General features: G+C 42.4%; 1 protein-coding gene across 5 annotated transcripts in view; it reads right to left on the bottom strand.

The window, feature by feature from the left end:
• LOC147031391 (uncharacterized) overlaps window positions 1-19,528 on the bottom strand; it is a 209,742-nt gene that overhangs the window by 160,790 nt on the left and 29,424 nt on the right. For 4 of the 5 annotated variants that reach the window (XM_085862322.1, XM_085862334.1, XM_085862343.1 and 1 more), the window contains exon 2: window positions 396-763. The exons of the other annotated variant lie outside the window; for it this stretch is intronic. In XM_085862322.1, coding sequence (XP_085718448.1) covers window positions 396-749 — 354 coding nt within the window. In that variant the 5' untranslated portion in view covers window positions 750-763. The remainder of the gene's footprint in view (window positions 1-395; window positions 764-19,528) is intronic. 5 annotated transcript variants of the gene reach the window in all.

Raw genomic sequence — 19,528 nt, 5'->3', positions numbered from 1 at the left:
GAGCTATCCTCCGAAGGGCAGCCACACAGGAGGTACTCACACAGAATAAGTTTTCAATTTTGTTTGCGTTTTTCTTTTGTTTTGCAGGGCAAAACGCTTTACGGTGGCCGGAGTGCAAATCCTGCCACCAACCTCCTAATAAAAAAGTAACCCAACTGCAGGAGGACGTCCGCAGACACAGTTGGACACTAGATATGGATGGCCGTTGGCTCACAAGGAGCTCCTCCGCCCTTTGAGGTTAAGGTTTGAACTCTTATGAAACAACTCAATTTGTGCCTGGCTGCCATTTAAACAATTCTGTCATTTCGGGTCATTATTATTCCTTTGAGAATGTAAGTTATTGTACAAGGGTTAGTTTTAATAATCTGTAATCATTTTAAATTGCTGTTTCTCACCTCGACAATGCTGCGTAGATCCTGCACATATGTTCTTTCGGTCTCGATAATCTCACGCACCACTCTGTCGACATGTGGTGCCAACACCTTCGGAGGCCTTGTTGCGTCGCTGCTGCCTCTTTCAGATTCCCCGTCTTCCAAAATAATTTTTGAAGACGGCAGAGAATCCATTGTGGTGGCTGCATTGCCGCTGGCATCCAAAGGCCGACGTGAGGTTGACGGATGAAGTTGTGAGACCTCTCCTGTAGTCCCATTACCCTGGATCATTGATTTCCCCGATCGTTCTTCCGCGGTTTGTTCCAGTAAGCCCAGCGACTCGGACGTTTTCTCAACCATCCCTGCCATATAAGGCATTTGAGGAAACAACTCTGGTAGGGAAAAGGTATGAAATTGTGGGGATGGGAGGATGACAATGTTAACAGCAACCACAGTTACAATTTTGTGCGATACAAGATTTAAGGTCGTGATTATAACTTCATTTTCATTCACGACTAAGCTCATCGCCATTCCAAACAACTACCGAATCGTTGAACTTCAGTAACCGCCCATCGGGACAAGAGAAGAAGAGAAGAAGATGAAAGCATCCAAACCCATCTCAGAAAACCTCAGTTGCATGACAATAGAATGGAATAGATAATTAATGAAGAATTATATCAGGCAGGATCAGCATACAATCAATACTATTGGTGATTACAATGAGTATCGCTGGAGTATTTGCGGCAAAAGGGGCTGTGGAAGGAAAAGCAGTGCAAATTTAGCAAGACGGTCATATTTAGATATTTCAAGCCTAAAGATTGTTCATTTGCCGATTCGCAAGGTATCGCACGGTGATTAAGAAACAGGAAAATCCATTTGGACCAATATGTCTGTGCCATGTCCACACCACGATGCCAGTTGTACAGCCAAACCAAAAGAGAGAATTTGCCTTGGGTATCGGTGCACTCCTTTTGAACGGGTCAGCCGGCCATACATCCCATCCTATACAAGCTAGAAACTGTGTGTAATGGATGCATTTATGTCCATTTGACCAAGACCAACATGTCAAACTTTGGTTTGTGAACAGGGCATTGGCATGCTTATCAGATACGTGGACAGCGTCAACATTGCAGCAGAATGTTGGGAATCACAATGTACTGGCAATTTGTGTGCATTCCAAGTCCTGCAGCACGATGCCACTTGACCTGCAATTGAGCTGCACAATGAAAAAAAAAAAAATCTGCAATTAATCAATTTAAATAATAGCCGGATGGACAATAAAGGGTTGAAAAGTAATCCGAGCCAAAGTGGCTAAAATTTCCCGCAACTCTCAAGCCCCGGCAGCTTCGCATTTTAACTGAACAAGTAAGGCTGGCACGTCAAATGCGAAGCAACATTGCATGCCCATATCTCTCGCACGCATCACTGAAGGAAAACAAAAAACACTGGAAACTGTTCGGCCAAAGTTGGCATGCCAACTTCCCAATTCCTCCTGCTCGAAGCACGGTGGAAACCCCGACTTTGGCAGCGAGTGTCATCACATCATCCAGCGGAGTTGTGGATGTAATGCCAAAAACGGTGGAATCATAAAAGGCAGCCTAAATGTAAGTATCTTATCCAAGACATTGAGGACCCATGAAGGACGAGGGCCTTCACATAACATGACGTGGAGGGTTACGCAATGTTGACACACGTACTGTCCGGATTGTTGCAATGCCGCAAAAGTGGCCACAAATCGTAAAACTGTGCAGAATTTCACGTTATTTGCCAATTGAAAGCGGAATGTTGAAGTGTTACCTGAAAAGTTCATCGCAAACATATCAAAGATCACTTCCCCAAAGTAAATCCTCTAAAACAGCTTGGGTCGTGTCAACAGATGTGTAACAGAACCTGCTCATGTTTCAGGAAACAGGTTCACAAATTACAACATTCTGTTTAATTTACTGTGGTCACCAGGTTCAGCCAATGGGTTGACCTTCTACCAACTTTGACACCAACTAACTGGTAGGGCCTTTTACCTGGATTACTGTGGTCACCAATTTCAGCCAATGGGTCGACCCTTTTACCAACTTTGACAACTAACTGGTGAGCCATTTTACCTGGATTACTGTGGTCAACAACTTCAGCCAGTGGTTCAGCCCTTCACCAACTTTGATACCAACTAACTTGATGCCTTGGAAACCAAAGATTATTGAAATTTCCCACGATGAAGCTGAGTCTATGGGTCTATCACTTCGCCATCACAGACTATTCGGTGATCTATCTGTCTTCTACCGCCTCCTTTCTGGTCTTGCACCCTCTTCTCTTTCCGTGCTTTGCTCGCCCCCAGGTTTCTGCGGGGCACACACAGTCCACCATCAACCCCCTTCTGGTGAAAATACCTAAATCCAGGATCACTGCATTCCTCCACTCATGCGTTCCTCTTTTCCCACCTGTGGAACCAACTTCCGGATTTTTCCAATCTCATTCTTCCCTTCAGGTCTTCAAGACAGCTTATTCACCACCATTTCAGATCATCCCCAATCCAAAATCATGATATTTTCTAACCTCGTTAACCCCCAGCATTCCCACCCCAATCGCTCCTCCTTCCAAATTTCCAGGTTTCCCTTCCGAGTGTTTCCTTCTGTATCCATCTCGTCCACCCCATGCATCCTCTCCTGCCCCCCCCCCCATTCCTTCCCACACCCATTGTTTGTCCAGGTCTGCCTCTATCTTAGCCTTCAACTCTGCTGTTCCTTTTTGTCTTGTTGCATCGTGATCCGTTCCGTGTACCAGTACTATCTCTTCCACAAATCCTCGACTATCTATACAAAAAAAATAACTGGTTGGCCGTTTTGCCTGGATGTGCAAAAGTAAAGCAAAACTATCCAATTAATTAACTTACAATCCCAACAGGTACAAAAGGTACTGACAAGTGAAAATAATTCAATGCACTTCAAGCTAACCCTCAAATTTCAATCATAGCAGGCGGCATTCAACAATTGAACGTTTCAATTGGGTAGTAATGAACAATTGATGTCATAACTAATTGTCATTTAACAAACCAAGCCTGCAATAAACAATTTACAATTCAAAAGGATTGTCATGACTCGAAGTAGCCATGATCTCTTATCAACATAAATCATCACGGTTAAGTGTCACGGCCACCCATAGAAAGTGCACATTGGAGAAATGAGAGCGTGTCTTCACTTCAGTCTTTCGTTTTTTTAAAAACAGGCACATATAAAATGTTCTCAGATTGTGAGTCTCTTCATTTTATGGAGGAAAAGATGAATTTAAGTCTCAGTTTTTGGAGAAAAACTTGGTGAAAACAAGCGGAATTGAACAGTGACTACGACTGTTCTGTCATAAGCTACGTAGAAGCTGCCAAGCTCCTGGGTCATGCCACTATGACCTCAGTTGCATTATGGTCGAGAGATATGGAGGTGGAGGAAATGTAGTGCGTGTTCATTAAAGGCCACAAGGATGCACCAGGCTCCTGCAGTTGATGACCAATTGGTCAGTAACCCCCAGCAACGAGCATCAGTACCGGTCTCCAACCTCTTCCACTGCAATGTGAGCCCGGGAATGGCAATGTAGAAGGAGAGTGCAAAAAAAAACTTTACTCGCACCTTTATGGGAAGGTTGTATTGTGGGAAGGTTGCTCTGCCTCATAATGCTCTCCTGTCCAATAGCTTTGAGAAGCTCCCACTCGTGGAATACGCATCCCACCAAGTCACCTCCACTTCACCTCTGTGCGGGGCCAAAGCTTTAAAATGCACCTGTTTTCATCATGCTGAGGCCCTCATGAAAACAGACCTCTATTTCACTTCTGCTTCTGACTGGGTCACCACCTGCTTTAAAGAGTTCCCAGCCTGCCTCGAGGGAATTCCCAAATTCCCTGATGATGGCAAGTCTGAAATGAAGCAGTTAAATCGGTCAAGCAAGCCAGTTCGTTCACAAATTACGTCTGTTACTCCAGTAACTATTCTACTCATTCGGGTTGGCTGGGCAAAGGAAAAGGAAAAGCAAAGTACCATGAAGCCTGATAGACAACAAGACATGGACAGAAACACGAGATGTCCGCATGATATGGCGGTACAACAATGCTGCATCCACATGAATGAACAAAGCAAAATGTAAAACAAAAGAAAACATAACATGCTCATTAATATGCTATGCCTGTAGCGTACGACACATTCAATATGACCCGTGGAGAACCCTAATCTTTTTGCACTAACAAGTCTTTTCCATCAGCATGTGTGAAATTTCATTTTACCATCACTAACTCAGCCATAATAAATCATGACTTTAAACCACAACCTTCACAAACACAACATTTTGATGTGTACCAAAATATTTTGACACTTCTAACCCGATAATTGATGTTACAACCACAAACCAGCATATGCTGCAACAGTGTAGCATTGATGCTGTAGGTGCCCATGTGTGAGAGTAAATATCCATCCATCCATTGGGACCATACTCTGTGCAGAGCATTGGTGCTGCCGAAGCAGTCTCCTTGGCTATTGGGCACAATCCTGGACGGATCACCACTCTGACGCATGATACCAGCAAGCTGGCACTCATTTTGCTGACCTCAGAAGGATGACGGGCAGTCAACCCCAACTGGTATTAATTCAACTGAAAAATGGGATTTGAACTCAGGATCCGACAATCCCAAGCCCACCACTCTAACCATTAAGCCCACACCAGGCATCGGGTCAATATCTTCCCATGGAAAATACGAGTTGGCCAGTGGTGTTATTTTTTTTAAATGTTTTGCAAATGCAGAGCAGTATTTTAAATGTTTTGGAAATGACACAGGAAATTACTGGGATAGCAATTGAGAAAGGTGGAATGGGAGGGGAAAGGTAAGGAGATAGGACCCATATATTTATTAGTACACAAAGGAGAGGGAGTGCCAAATTGTAAAACTTATAATTGAGAGAAGGAAGAAAAGAGAGAGTTAATAGGAAAGTGAAAGGAAGGTAAGTGAGTGTGTGAGGAGTGGAGAATGGAAAGGTTGGAAGGAGGTCGGAGTAATGGGAGGAAATGGAATGGGAAACGATATGACCTCCAAGATGAACACTGTGTGCATGTTATTGAGACCAGTAATAGGCGTCCACAACCACCTTGACCATGTTGTGGAATGTCGGACGAGGCCCTCACCTTTTCACCTTTATTCACTTTAAAAAAAAATTTTCTCTGCAACCGCTTGAGCGATTGAGACGAAACGTTAAACGTAGGAGTGCCTATCCACGAAGGATTTATTTTTTTTCGACAAAGTTGCATGATTGGGTGGAAAATGCGGCCAGCGGTCCAAAAAGTCTGTTTTCTGGAGGCATGGGTCACAGGGTGTTTCACGGTGTTTCACGCAGCCTGGAATTGACAGCCTCGACCCTGCTTCACTTGGCTTCGGGCGAATAATAAATTTCATTTCAATGAAGCCATAAATTATTTAGAGAAAAACTTGGAGGACTTAACTTTGACTTTTGTCTAAGAAGCATATGTAAATAATTCCCAAAGATGAGTTCTAAAATAAGAATTCCAGAGCATGTGAAAGAGTATAATAACAAGTATAAAGTGATTACAAGGGAAGTTTCAGATCAGTTCTCACCCTTTCGTGCAATCTTTAGCATAGCTGCAACTTTCTTCATGTATGAACATTTGCTGATAATGCCTCTGAAGTTGCAAATCAACAAAAAGTTTTGTTTAATCAATCAAAATTTTTTTAATTATCCCTTGCCAACTAACTTTATTACTTTCCACTCTGAAATCAGGAACTTTTTCTGACCTGAGCTACAATCTTTATTCAAAATGGAAATGTTATCCCTTTCCACAAATGGTCTCATTCTAGCAGGCCAGTTTAAATGTACGCACACTCACCTCTAAGCTGTCGAGCCTGGGTTTGAATCCTGCCCCAGCTATAAACTGTCATCCTGGTGTTTCGCACACAGAGCTTTGTGTGCCATCAATGTGTGCGCCGTCCCTCGGAATGACACTAAGCTGGAGGTACCACGTACCAACAATGGTCATTAGTGGATATTAAAGATCCCACGTTCATTTTTCATGAAGAGTTGGTGGGTGTTTGCTGGCACACTGAAAAAATTCCAATTTATTTGTCGCCTTTAAATTATTGTCAGGAATGGAAAGATGGTTTATGAAAGACTTGGGCCAGTAAATGTACAAGAAGGTGGGATAATTGGGACCCTTAAGTCAATAGTCATGGTTATCTCATCAACGAAGGCATGCAAAAACAGTTTTCAACAAACATCCAAAGGGTCACATATGAGAGTGATCATATAAAAAAAAGGAAAAATAAAACTGATAACGAAGAAACAGCCCACTGGTCCATCAAACAGTCCATAGAAAGTAAATATAACCAGAGAGTTGGTGTCAAAGCCACCCAATGCTCGCCTGTTTATACATTTATCATTTTTAAAAGACTAGTCTAATAATATATTTTTTTATAAAGCATTGCAGTGAAGTCTGATCCAAATAATTTTAAAGCAATATATGTATTTGTATATTGTAATCAGTAAAAAATAGTGTGGTAGATAAAAACATTAGAAAGGAAATAACTTGCACCAAAAACTTTAACATTTTCACGCTCACGCTAACGCTGACGCTCACGCCGGGGGTATCGCTATAGCTCTCTGTTCTTCGAACAGGCGAGCTAAAAAAAATTAAAATCATTTGTTAATTTCAACTTCACTACACCAATAGTATACCCCAAAGGAACCTCCATGCCAAATATCAGCATCCTAGTACACATATTAAATGAATGGCAAGCTTCTAAATAACTTGCACCAAAAACTTTAACGTTGATGTGCAACAAAAAAGTTAAGTTCAAAACAGGTCAAAAATTTAAAACATTTGAAATTATTTTTTAATTTCAACTTCACTACATAAATCATATACCTCAAAGGAACCTCCATGCCAAATATCAGCATCCCAGTACACATATTAAATGAATGGCAAGCTTCTAAATAACTTGCACCAAAAACTTTAACGTTGATGTGCTACAAAAAAGTTAAGTTCAAAACAGGTCAAAAATTTAAAACATTTGAAATTATTTTTTAATTTCAACTTCACTACATCAACAACATACCCCAAAGGAACCTCCATGCCAAATATCTGCATCCTAGTACACATATTAAATGAATGGCAAGCTTCTAAATAACTTGCACCAAAAACCTTAACATTTTCATGCTCACGCTCACGCTCACGCCGGGGGTATCACTATAGCTCTCTGTTCTTCGAACAGGCGAGCTAAAAAATAAAAACTTCACTACACCAATAATATACCCCAAAGGAACCTCCATGCCAAATATCAGCATCCTAGTACAGACTCCAGGGCATTCAAAGTTATTACAAGCCTGCTGTACCATCAATATTATCACCAATAACCCAAACAGAAAGCTGCAACATTGAACTCGATATTTGTTTCTATGAAAAGTAACATTAGCTAAAAAAAAAAAAAAATAGTCTCAAATCACAGTTATAAACAATTTATGTGAATTGTAGAATTGGCAGCGAGGCATTATGGGAACTAATCAACTCACAGTAAGTACCTCGTGCCGAGTCTGGATCAATATTTTAAATATGGATACCATTTTTTAAAAAAAAGAGAAAATCATTCATGCCTATTGATTGTAAAAAAAACAAAAAACAAAGCATGTCACAAGGGATATTCTAAAATTTATACAAACAAGATAACTCATAATTGTGCAGACACGCAAACTTATTTCTCAATTATTTTTCAATATTTAGGTGTTGGTAATTCGGAAGGACATCTTTACCTCTGCCACTGAAGGTGAACACAGGTTATGTAGGTGTATTCACCCCTGTTTACCCGTTTGTTTGTCTGTGAGCAGGATATCTCAAAAGGTTATGGACGGATTCGGTTTTTTTGAGTTTTTGACAAGGACTAATTGATTCAATTTTGGTGAAGATCTGGATCCGGATCGAGAGACGAGAATTTTTTTAAAGTAATTCTTCACCATTGAGAGGTGGAGCCAAGAATGATATATATATATATATATATATATATATATATATATATATATATATATATATATATATATATATATATATATATATATATATCATGATATCTCAAAAAGTTGTGGTCGAGTTTTGACAAAACTTGGTAGACGAGTTCAGTAGGTGACAAGAAAAAGCCGATTACATTTTGTTTCAGGTCTGGATGCAGATCCGGCCTATCAGTTGGATACAAAACGTAAACTGCTCAGCCTCGCGGAGGTATGTCCTCTACCGAGTGCCGTTCTAGTTTCCTACTACAATCACAATCATCATCACTGAACCATAATCCTTACCGGCAGTCAAAGCTGCACGATGCAGTCTTTTGGCAAGGGTTATACTGGGTAGTTTGCCATTACCTTCCCAGCAATCAGTCAGAGCATGAATTTGGAACTTGTTCCAGGGTGCCAACAATAAGTCTCCTACTAATCACAAAGGGCACCAAAGGATCATCACAAAGGACACCACCGACCTAAGCTGGCAGGCAGGTCATCTGGGTTAACGACCATCTGTTGGACGATGCACACATTGATTAATCGCCCTGCATGTGGAACACCAGGATGAGAGTTTTAGGTGGAGATTCAAACCCATGCTGGAGACTGCTCTTCAAATGATCTTGACTGATGCATACCTTAAAGCCTACCACAAGTCTTGCACTACCGTGAGTGTGTCATTAATTTTCAATGCCCACGTAGCAGAAGACCAAAAGTCATGGAACAGGCAAGTTAAACAGAGGTGTTTTCGACTCGTCTCGTTGCTCGCTCCAGCTGCGTGCACACCACAGATTGCTCAGAAAATATTTTCTTAGCCCTTTCCTTAACATGAGAAACTAATATTAAACAGTCATTTCCTCAAAGTAATTACATTTACAATAATAACAAAAGCAACATAAAATTTAAAATAAGGCTGCAGGATCTGGAAAGTACTGACTGCTGCATTCGAATCGACCAACTCGAACATTTGTCACAACGTAACATCGAACAAAGAAGTTTCGAAGGATTCGTGTTCCTGTTATCGGTGGTGCAGTCTGGAGGATAATTTGGGGGACAACAAGTGGTGCCGAGGGAGTGGATTTGAAGAAGTGGTGAGTTTCATATTCAATGCCTTTATGCCGTGATAGCCATAGATGACTTTCTGTTGTTGCAGCGGCACTTTTTTACTTACGAAATCGAAAGATTTTAAAAGTATATTGATGACTTCCGTCCTCTGTTTGTGTTTGTTTGTTTGTGTGTGTGTGTGTGTGTGTTTGATTGTAGGCACGATAACTCGAGAACGGAAGAAGCTACCAATGTCAAATTACACCACGTGATTCAGGAGCGTGATGGCGAGCGCTGATTAGATTTTGGTCAAAATCGGTCAAAGGTCAAGGTCACAGTGAGGTCAAACATAATTCTGTAAATTCATGTGGAGAAATGGAGTATTTTTGCTTCGCTCGACGTTACGAGTTCATTTTAACTTCGATTTTAATTTTGTCTTCGGTTTTTGTGATCGCTTAGGACGCTTAACACTCGGTTGTCGAAATTCTGGTAAAAATTGGATGTTTTGGAGACATTTTAAGATTGTATAAAAAATATTCCACTCGCCGTGTCACGGCTCGTCACGTGGTGCAGCGCGCTCGAGCAGGCGCGGCGTTGAGTCACGTAAAGGTTTTGCGTGTGCGCGCTGACGGTGTTTTCGATAAAGATGGTGTTTAAAAGTCATTTTTTATCCCAATAAAGGTTATCGTCGCATGCCTGACTCGCTAAGCCGTCGGATTATGTAAAGATTGTTGGTGGATGGCCGAATATTACGGTTTTGTGACTTTGATAAAATAATATTAAATAATTGCGTGGAGAAATGGAGATTTTTGCTTCGGTCGACGTTACGAGTTTGTTTTAACTCGGATCACAATTCTGTTTTCACTTTTGGTAACGGTTAAGTATGCTTAACAATCGGTTGTCGAAATTCTGGTAAAAATCGGATGTTTTATAAGATTTATATCGGGTGTCGTATCTGAGGCTTAACTGAAGATTATGCTAATGAGGGGGATTGTAACACACGGCATTACGCGCTCATTTTAAAGTCAATTTCAATCCTGTCTTCAATTTTGGTAACGGTTAAGTATGCTTAACACTCGGTTGTCGAAATTCTGGTAAAAATCGGATGTTTTATGAGAGGTTTGGTACAGAATCATCGTAGAAACTTCTAGTTTCCGTCACTACCTTCTCTAGAGACAGCTTTTATTAAACAAGGTCAGAGGTCAAGTTGACAATTTTGTAAGTACCAGTCTATGACTGCTTGTTTGTTATTCCTTTGTGGGTTTTTTCTTTTTCTTTACAAGATCCAGGCTCATAGAAGAGTGAGGTGACCGAGGGTAAAAAAAAAAAGCAATGAACCAACAGTTGAGCCAGAGGGACAATACTTGGCACAACAAGTAATGGAATGAACAAACAGGCGCATGAAAAGAGAGAGAGGAGGGGAGAAAACACAATAACCTCCAAGTAAGAGGATTTTGTTAGGAAGGGTTAAATTGTGGTCAGAAAAAGACTGTGGATAAGGATGGGGAATGAGATGAGTACTAAGCACTTGCTGGTAGATGGTAAACCCCCGAGACCTAGATTGTCTTTTGCAAGAATAGATCATTGTGTCTGTGTACCCCCATGCTGGCGGAATTCTAAACTGGTGCCTGAATGTACATCCTGCAACAGCGGCAACCTGTCCAGAGTTGGTTGTTACTCAGAAATGTCAATGAGTAGTTGTTAGTGTCTCGATGCTCTGTGAAGCGTATAGCAATACCTTGACCTTGAAATAATAAGTAAAATAATTTTTTGTCCCCACGCAAGGAACTTCACTGCAGGAGGAGGCCATTAGGCCCATCAAAGCCCGTGCTCGTATTGCCAACTTAAATGGTTGTTTGTCTGTACTCTATCCTTTTGAAATGCTCAGCACCAAGCAAGGAAGCAGCACATACCATTATTTTTTTAATCGTTGATATGACTCAGCCAGGGTTCCAATCCGTTACTGAGAGAAGATGCTCCAACTACTACACCACCGAGTCTTGTCAACCTTGATCGATAAGTGAAGTTCAGCAAATCAGCTGTTGTTATAATCTATCCACATTCATGAATTTGATGCGAGCCCAAGCGATCAGGACCCAAGAGCATGGAAACCAAAGCTGCAAAGTCACCGCTTGTGGTGTGAGACAAACAGCCTTCCGGATTACAAATATCTGCGATCGAGTTAAAAAGACACGGGTGCTGGAACTCAAAAATAAATTCAAACTCGGGGTTTTGTTTTCTGATCACCGCTAACAGCATTTATGATTCCAATTAACTGAGAAGTGATGATAGTGGAATCTGAATTCACCAGGCAGCATCCCAGCTTCATCGAGAGTGAGGCAATTAAAGTATGGTGTTCACCCGACCACTCACCCAACCACTAAAAAAACACCTCTCAAAAGAGTTTCCTCTCCACTAACAATCAACAGCATTCTTAATTGTATGTATATCTCACACTTTGTGGCACCGAACATCCACAAAGAAATGTTCTATTTCCAGTGCAAGTTTATGATTCCTTCCAATGCTTCCATTCTGTACTAAGTAGTCATATACCCCAAAGACAGCAATCTGGCATCCCAAACAATATCAACTGCTGGTCCCAAAGCCAAATCATGAATCTGAACCCAGATAAGTGTTACATTATTAATTTATCAATCTCAAAACATGAAGACAATTCCAATTACATTTTTGGAACCAACCTTGGGAGTGGAAGTTCACCTCAACCCAGATTTATTGTCCTTCGCACGTGACTACAGATCATGACTTGCGCAGATCACATCGGAAAACTTTAAGCCAAGCCGACTGGACCTTCATTAAATAAAGTTCTTTCTCGACACCCTTAAACTACAAACTGCTATGAAGTAAATGGGTGAGGGGGAGAGGCGCGAGAACAGAGAAGGACGGTGGCAGCTGAAAAAACTGCCATTATCACTGCAGACGTGGAGTTGGTATCATCACTCTTCTAGGTTACAAAGAAAGAATGCCAGAAATTTGTCTCAGGTGAAACTGTTTAAGATTTTTAGTCCTATTTTAAACACCCCTTTGGTTGTTAAAAGAATATAATACGCTCTAATTGTCAAATTTTCTAGTTGTCACAAATTTTATAGTTAGTTATCTAGGGTTTTGAAAGTGCTCAAAAAGGCAATTTGTGTTCTTCAGTGTTCAAGTATATGATTCAATTGAAATAAAAATGTTTGAAAGGTTGTTGAAGGCAAAAAATTACAGAAGTTTACCGCCGTTGATGCCAGTGTCTTATACACAACCTTGTTAACCACATTGCATTAGTTGTCCGTGTCCGTTGTTTGTGTCCTTGATGACGTCCTTAAAAAAACGTAAGTGTTCTGAAAAGTACCGCGAAACTAGAGGTTCGTTTTCCGATTCACGTTCTGATTTGTGTTCAAAATAAAACAACAAATTAAAATCAAGTCGTTCCTCGACCATAAACCGACGTTTGTAGACAGAAGAACAGACGGACAGACAGAAATGAACCAAATGCTTAACCCTGCCCTTCGCTTGGCGTGGGTGGGGTAATGAGAATGAATAACACTTTTGAAGTTTTATTCTTCATTTCTACACACGGGGTTTTTTGTTATGGCGAGGTGAGCGGCAAAGTCATTTCACTGGCAACATTTAATGGCCATCCCAAATTGTTCCCCGCCAACTTTTCAGAACCGATCATAAAAATGAGGACTGGTGCTACTGTTGCGGGCTGGAGGTCCGGTGGCGAGAACGACCGCTCGGTGGGGGAAGTTACGTCGTCTCCCACCAGACTCCCTGGAATTGTAGGCCGTCGCTCAGATAATTTCCGTGACGCGGCGGGTCGCTTAACCGACCGTGGACGCCAATACTTCAACCACGTAGCATAGGTTCTTCCTGCCAGGTTTAATCAGTTCACCTAATTAACCACGCGGTTTCGACTACCAGGGAACCACGCCCTCGGCACGCCTTGCCCGAACCGGATCACGTAACCAACTACAGTAGAGTATCAACTACCAACGAACGAACGAACTTTGAAATCCAACCAGCGAACCTATTCCTCCCTCAACCAACAACTTCTCTCTCTCTCTCTCTCTCTCTCTCTCTCTCTCTCTCTCTCTCTCTCTCTCTCTCTCTCTCTCTCTCTCTCTCTCTCTCTCTCTCTCTCTCTCTCTCTCTCTCTCTCTCTCTCTCTCTCTCTCTCTCTCTCTCTCTCTCTCTCTCTCTCTCTCTCTCTCTCTCTCTCTCTCTCTCTCTCTCTCTCTCTCTCTCTCTCTCTCTCTCTCTCTCTCTCACTCTCTCACTCTACTCTGAGGATGGTGTTGTAATTTATAGATCCCCAAGGTTTGGGAGGGGCCTTGGCAAAGCCGACGTCATCGTCCGTCCTGATTGGACAGGGCCTTCATGGGGTCCGCCCTTTCTGGTCAGGTTTCGGCCAGGCCGGGAAAGCCCGCCCACTCCACGTGTGTCTGGACCCGTCAAGAAGGAATTGGAACGTTTGGGGAAGCCGAGGAACTGGAACAGCGAACGCGAAGATTTTGCCTCGAGAAACGAGCCTCAGGAGACAGCAGATGGACAATGGTGCATTGTGGCCAGCGAACCGAGGGCTGCAAGCGCTATGGTACCGTGGATCGTAGTGGAGGGGATATAATGATTTATTAATCTAACTAAAAAAAAACATCGCAACACACCCCAGTGTCTTCCCACTACACACAAGGTAGGGATCTATCTACACATATACTTATGGCATAACTAACTTCAGGACAACTGTATGTTTGTATGCATACGGTTCCTACATAGAACCATAACACTACATATAAAACTGGCCAGGCAGAGCAGGTAAATCCTCCCTTCCCTGGAGGTTGTTATTTAGACAGCTGGGATTTTATCGATAATGTAAGAGCAGTAATTCTCCTGAAGCTCTCAATATTGAGAAGCTCAGCATCAAAATTCTTAAAGCAATGCTGATGTGGGCCCATTTAGGGATAGCACAGAGGGGGTTGGTCACTGATGAAAGTGGGATGGCAGGCTTATAAAACATTATTTTGCTCATAAGTTATCCACAAGAGACAGGCAGTGGATGTAGCACCTGCAGAGAGGTTATGGGTTGTGAGAAGAGTTTCAGATGGGAGGATAGGAAGTAAAGAAACAGCTCGAAAGGCTTCAAGAAGATAAAGCTCCAAGGCCAAATAATATGCGTCCAAGAGTGTTTCATGAGGTGACAGAGTGGATCAGTGGGATATAACAGGTGACATATTTAATAGATCACTGGAGTCAGAACAGATAACAGTGGGTTGGAGGGAATGCAACAACAAGTTATTGGTCTCACCCCAAAGGGGATGCGAGACTATTGAAGCGTCCGTGTGTGTGTGTGTGTGTGTGTGTGTGTGTGTGTGTGTGTGTGTGTGTGTGTGTGTGTGTGTGTGTGTGTGTGTGTGTGTGTGTGTGTGTGTGTGTGTGTGTGTGTGTGTGTGTGTGTGTGTACGAGATTATATGCACAATATGTCACTTGTAATATGTGTATAATCACATCAATACGTGTGTATAATATGCATACAACTACGATTCATGTGCATGTACAATCACGACCCTTGGATTTGTATGTGTGTGTGTGTGTGCGTGCCACCACCACTGGTCGCCATCTCCACTCGCGAGTCTCTAAGACTGAACAGAGCCTTCCCCAGTCCTGAAGCATCCATCTTCACCCGAGCAAGGAACCACGACTCATTTACCAAGCTGTCTCCTTATCCATGCTCCGTTTCCCCTTCCGTACCCGAAGCGGTGATGATGTAGATTTGCACAACCTCTCATCTGACCTCCAGGGTATGCCCGGGTACGCCCAATCCCATCTGGGGACACCCATGCTCGCCCGGACACAGTGCTCCACGGCCACCAGTCCCTATCTCCACACATGGTCCCACCAAGGCTGAGTCCCATCTGTCCATGATGGGAGGGAGTTGCACCACAGAGGGAGTTGGCAAAAGGAAGTTGTCCTCGGTGGGAGGAACAATGCACACCAAGCTGAGGGAGTCGACGAAGCTCACTGAGCTGCACAGTTAAGCCGCATCCAAAACGCCTCAACCTCACCGAAGCTGTTATATTCAGTGCAGTCCCCGACCCAATCGAAGCTCGCTGGTGTGTGTGTGTGTGTGTGTGTGTGTGTGTGTGTGTGTGTGTGTGTGTGTGTGTGTGTGTGTGTGTGTGTGTGTGTGTGTGTGTGTGTGTGTGTGTGTGTGTGTGTGTGTATCTATATATTTTTGCTTTAAAATGTTTTTCTCTGCAACCGCTTGTCCGATCGGTACAAAACTTCAATATAGGAGGGATTCCCCATGTAGAATATGGTACGGCAGTCATATTGGATTAAAAGAAAAATATTTGGACATCATTTTCTCTGAAACTGCTCAATGCAAAAAACATGAAACTTGACATGTGTCATCAACTCACTGTGTGGTATATAAAGTGATAACTATGCTATCATGTAGCCATAATTGGTTGAATTGAAATACTTATCCAAAAAATCTGAAACTTCAAATATCTGATCCATCACCCAATGCGAATGAAGAATTAAATTGATGACGTTCATAACCCATTCCAAGAGACTATTTGACATAATATGGTGCATGGGTGCATGTATGATACGGGTATATGGGCCATCATAGCAGTGGTCCACGATAGTGCCGTGTTCAGTTAACAATGGTATTTTTGTTCAGAATGAACCCACGAGGTGAGACTATGCTCTGCATGAGTGCCGCTCTCGGTAAAGATATTGGGCAAACTCGATCGAGAACTGATTTAGAGAGAGGAAAGAAATAGTGGTTGTCACTGGGAGTATGTAATGCTGGGAAATTGTAAGTAATGCAGTCTCTAAGAGATCAGTATTCTGACCATTATTGTTTGTCATCCTCACTATAATTCACAGACCTTGGTCGCTAGACTACCGTTATTCCCAGGTTTTCCGTCTGTCTGTTTGTTTGTATGTAATGGACAGCTCTGGAGGCCAGAGGAGTCAACCAATTTTGATGAAACTTGACTGGTAGGTTCATACCAGGATCTAGTTGTATGCTTTTGAGCACTGCTGCTATGGACACCACCCTTGCGGAGCAACGAGACTGAAATTTTTGAAAAAATCCGAAAGAAAAAAAATTTGAAAATCAAAAATCGGCTTCTGCGCACTATAATCAACCTCTGTCAAAAATTTTCAGCCCGATCCGTCAAAAACTGCATGACTAGTTTGCAATTATATAGCGACCACCCGTGTCGCCTACCGACTTGTTTGTTTGTTTGTGCGTGTGTGTGCTTGTTTATCACTCTACTCCTACAGTTCTGGGCCGATTACATCCAAACCAGCTACATATGATCAGCATGGCCCCAATTAATGTATAGGGGTGTTTTTATCTTTGCTGGTGGTCTTTGGGGTAGGGGGAGGGATGCAAATTCTCTATGTAAATGTGTATCGTGTAGCGCCACCTCCAGGTGGGGGAGGGTATTACAAGTCTACCATTTACAGTACAGTATTCCTGTCCCAACGTTTTCCAATGTAATGAGGTGTTTTGAATCATAAGCAGTCGGTATGTTTTTGCTTCTTGCATGCAACCTGAGTTTTAAAATAAATTTTTGAGAGCGATTGAGGCAGCTATCAGTTGCCTATACACCACCCAAATAAAGGTATGTGTCAGAAGAACGTGTTGCATGTTCGGAACATCGCCCTCCGATTTGGACAGAGGGGCTAAGAGTAGATTTTGTTAATTTGCATCTCACACCATGGGCAGATAAGTACCAGATGCAATTCTTCATTGAAAAACGTAAGTAATTTGGCGTGGGAGAGAATAATAGAAATAGGATGTACAAAATGCAATGGGCAGTTATGGAGAATGTAGCACAGCAGCATCTAGGGATTGTTGCGGATCTGGGGCTTCAGTGGTTAGTGCAGTTCCAAGTCGAAATCGGAAAAGAAAACAGCATTTTCGGTCGTAATTGCAGCGACATAGTTTATAGATTGAAGGAAGTAGTGTTGACGGTTTGCAGATATTTATTGGGGCCTCACCTCAATTATTATCATTTACAGTTTTAGTCACAGTATTTTGAGAAAGGTCACTGCTGCCATCGAATCGGTTGAGTGAAGAGCTACCAGATAGATTTCAGAGTTAGATAAGCTAAGCGATGAGGAGTGGCTGAGGGAAACGGGTATTAGGCATTCAAATGAGATGATTAACAGGGGACCTCATATAAATGTCTCATATAATGAAGGTTCGAGATGAAATAAATGCAGAAGACTTTAGAAAAGAAGTCAAGGTAATTTTACAAAGAGAGTCTTCAATGCATGAGATGGACAATCGGAGAGGGCAATGACGGAAGGAACTGCAGATAGGAATTAAAAATGGGATCAGTAGAAACAAGGGGAGATATGAGGTACAGGGATGTCATCCAAAATGGTAGGTAGACTTTGGGTATGATCTGTGGATGGAGTTTGTGACTATAACCTGAAATGTGCTTTACATAAAGGTTAGTCATGCAAAAAAAAATTTTTTGTTGATTCATGTGGTTTTTCAAAAAGAGTGATGCAACTTTAAATGTTTATTTACAAAGAAACAGAAACCTCAGGAGCGTGAACCAAACATATATTGAAAGCTTATGACATGTTATTTTCGATCACTAATTGCTATTGCAGTAAGTCGCTCGAGTTAGTGAGAGCGCAATGTCTGAAACTGACATTTACGCAAAATCCTTATAATTGACGTTCTCGATGTGTGCCCCTTCGTGGTTCAGAGAGGCATTGATCCTGACTCCAAAGTTTCGTCCAACTTTCCTGTAGGTCTCATGTGGCACTGCCTGGAGGTAGTCTGACACCTCCTGCTTCAGATGATCCGGTGTGGCAGGACAGTTGGCGTAAATAAAGCCATTGGCAGCCCCCCAGAACCAGTAGTCCAGAGGGTTCAAGTCTGGGCTATGGGATGCCCAGTCATGAGCGGTATCCAGGACAATGAGGGGGTTTCTGAAGAGCTACCGCATAAAAGTGATGGTGTCACCAGCTGTATGCAGGGGTGCACCATCCTGCATAAACCAGGTCATACTGAGCTGGTTTGGGGTGACCGTTTGGGCTAGATCATTATGGAACTTCGAGCACAGCCCGGTAGCGCTCACCATTGATCATCGCCATCCTGCTGTTGTTATTCTCAAACCAGTAAGGCCCTAGCGTTCCCTATCTAGCACTGAAGGTGCAGAAGCATTTGACCTTAAGCCCTTTCAGGTACCTCTCAGTGATCTCCTCAGGTGGTTCTGCCTCCAAGAAAATGTTGTGTTTGTTGATGGCACCGTTCAAGTGGAAATGTGCTTCATCACTGAACCAGATCAGGTTGATCCAGTTTGGGTACCGCTCCATCCTGTCACTGAGCCAATTGCACATATCAAGTCTCCTTCTCATATCATTTTGACTCAGTTTATGCCTAATGGAGATGATGTTTGGGAAAAGCTTAATTTCCTTAGTGAGAATACGTCTGACTGATGTTGGTTTGATGCCTAGTTCCCGGGAACGCCGGTAGTGGGACCTCTTGGGACTGTCCACTGCAGAATCCCACATGGCATCAATGTTGGCTTGGTTCTTGGTTACTGATGCTGGCCTGCCACTGTTTGTGCACTGTACCCTTGTGCTCACAATGTTTCACAATACGTTAAATGGCACAATTTGTGAGTCCATCACGTGTTCTGAGGTCGTATTCCCGGCAGAAACTCCGGCGGGTGTCCACATATGATGTAGCCTCATACCACAGAGTCACCACTTTTGTCTTCTGCTTCACTGCCAATGGCATAGTTGAGCTACAGAACTAGAAATCCCAGGGAACGAATACCAAGATAACACCGCCAAACTCTGAAAAGGAAAACGGTATCAGTTAAAAAACAAAGAAATGGCAGGAAGTCAAAGTTGTATCAATCTTTTTGAAACACCTTGTATTCTTCGGTGCTGGAGAAACGTTTTGAATAAGAGGAGACTTGCGCTGCAAATGGTCTCTTGCACATGGATATGCCATTTTGAAGGAAAAGATGACTGCATCATTACCATCATTGGTTTGTTGAGTCGGTTGAGAAAGTAGATGATTTGTTTTATAAACTATAGCTTTGCTT

This window comes from Eptatretus burgeri, chromosome 2 (genome assembly GCF_056783735.1).
Source record: "Eptatretus burgeri isolate ZD-2024b chromosome 2, Ebu_testis_v1, whole genome shotgun sequence".
NCBI lineage: Eukaryota > Metazoa > Chordata > Myxini > Myxiniformes > Myxinidae > Eptatretus > Eptatretus burgeri.
This window is presented reverse-complemented; position numbering and strand designations above follow the sequence as displayed.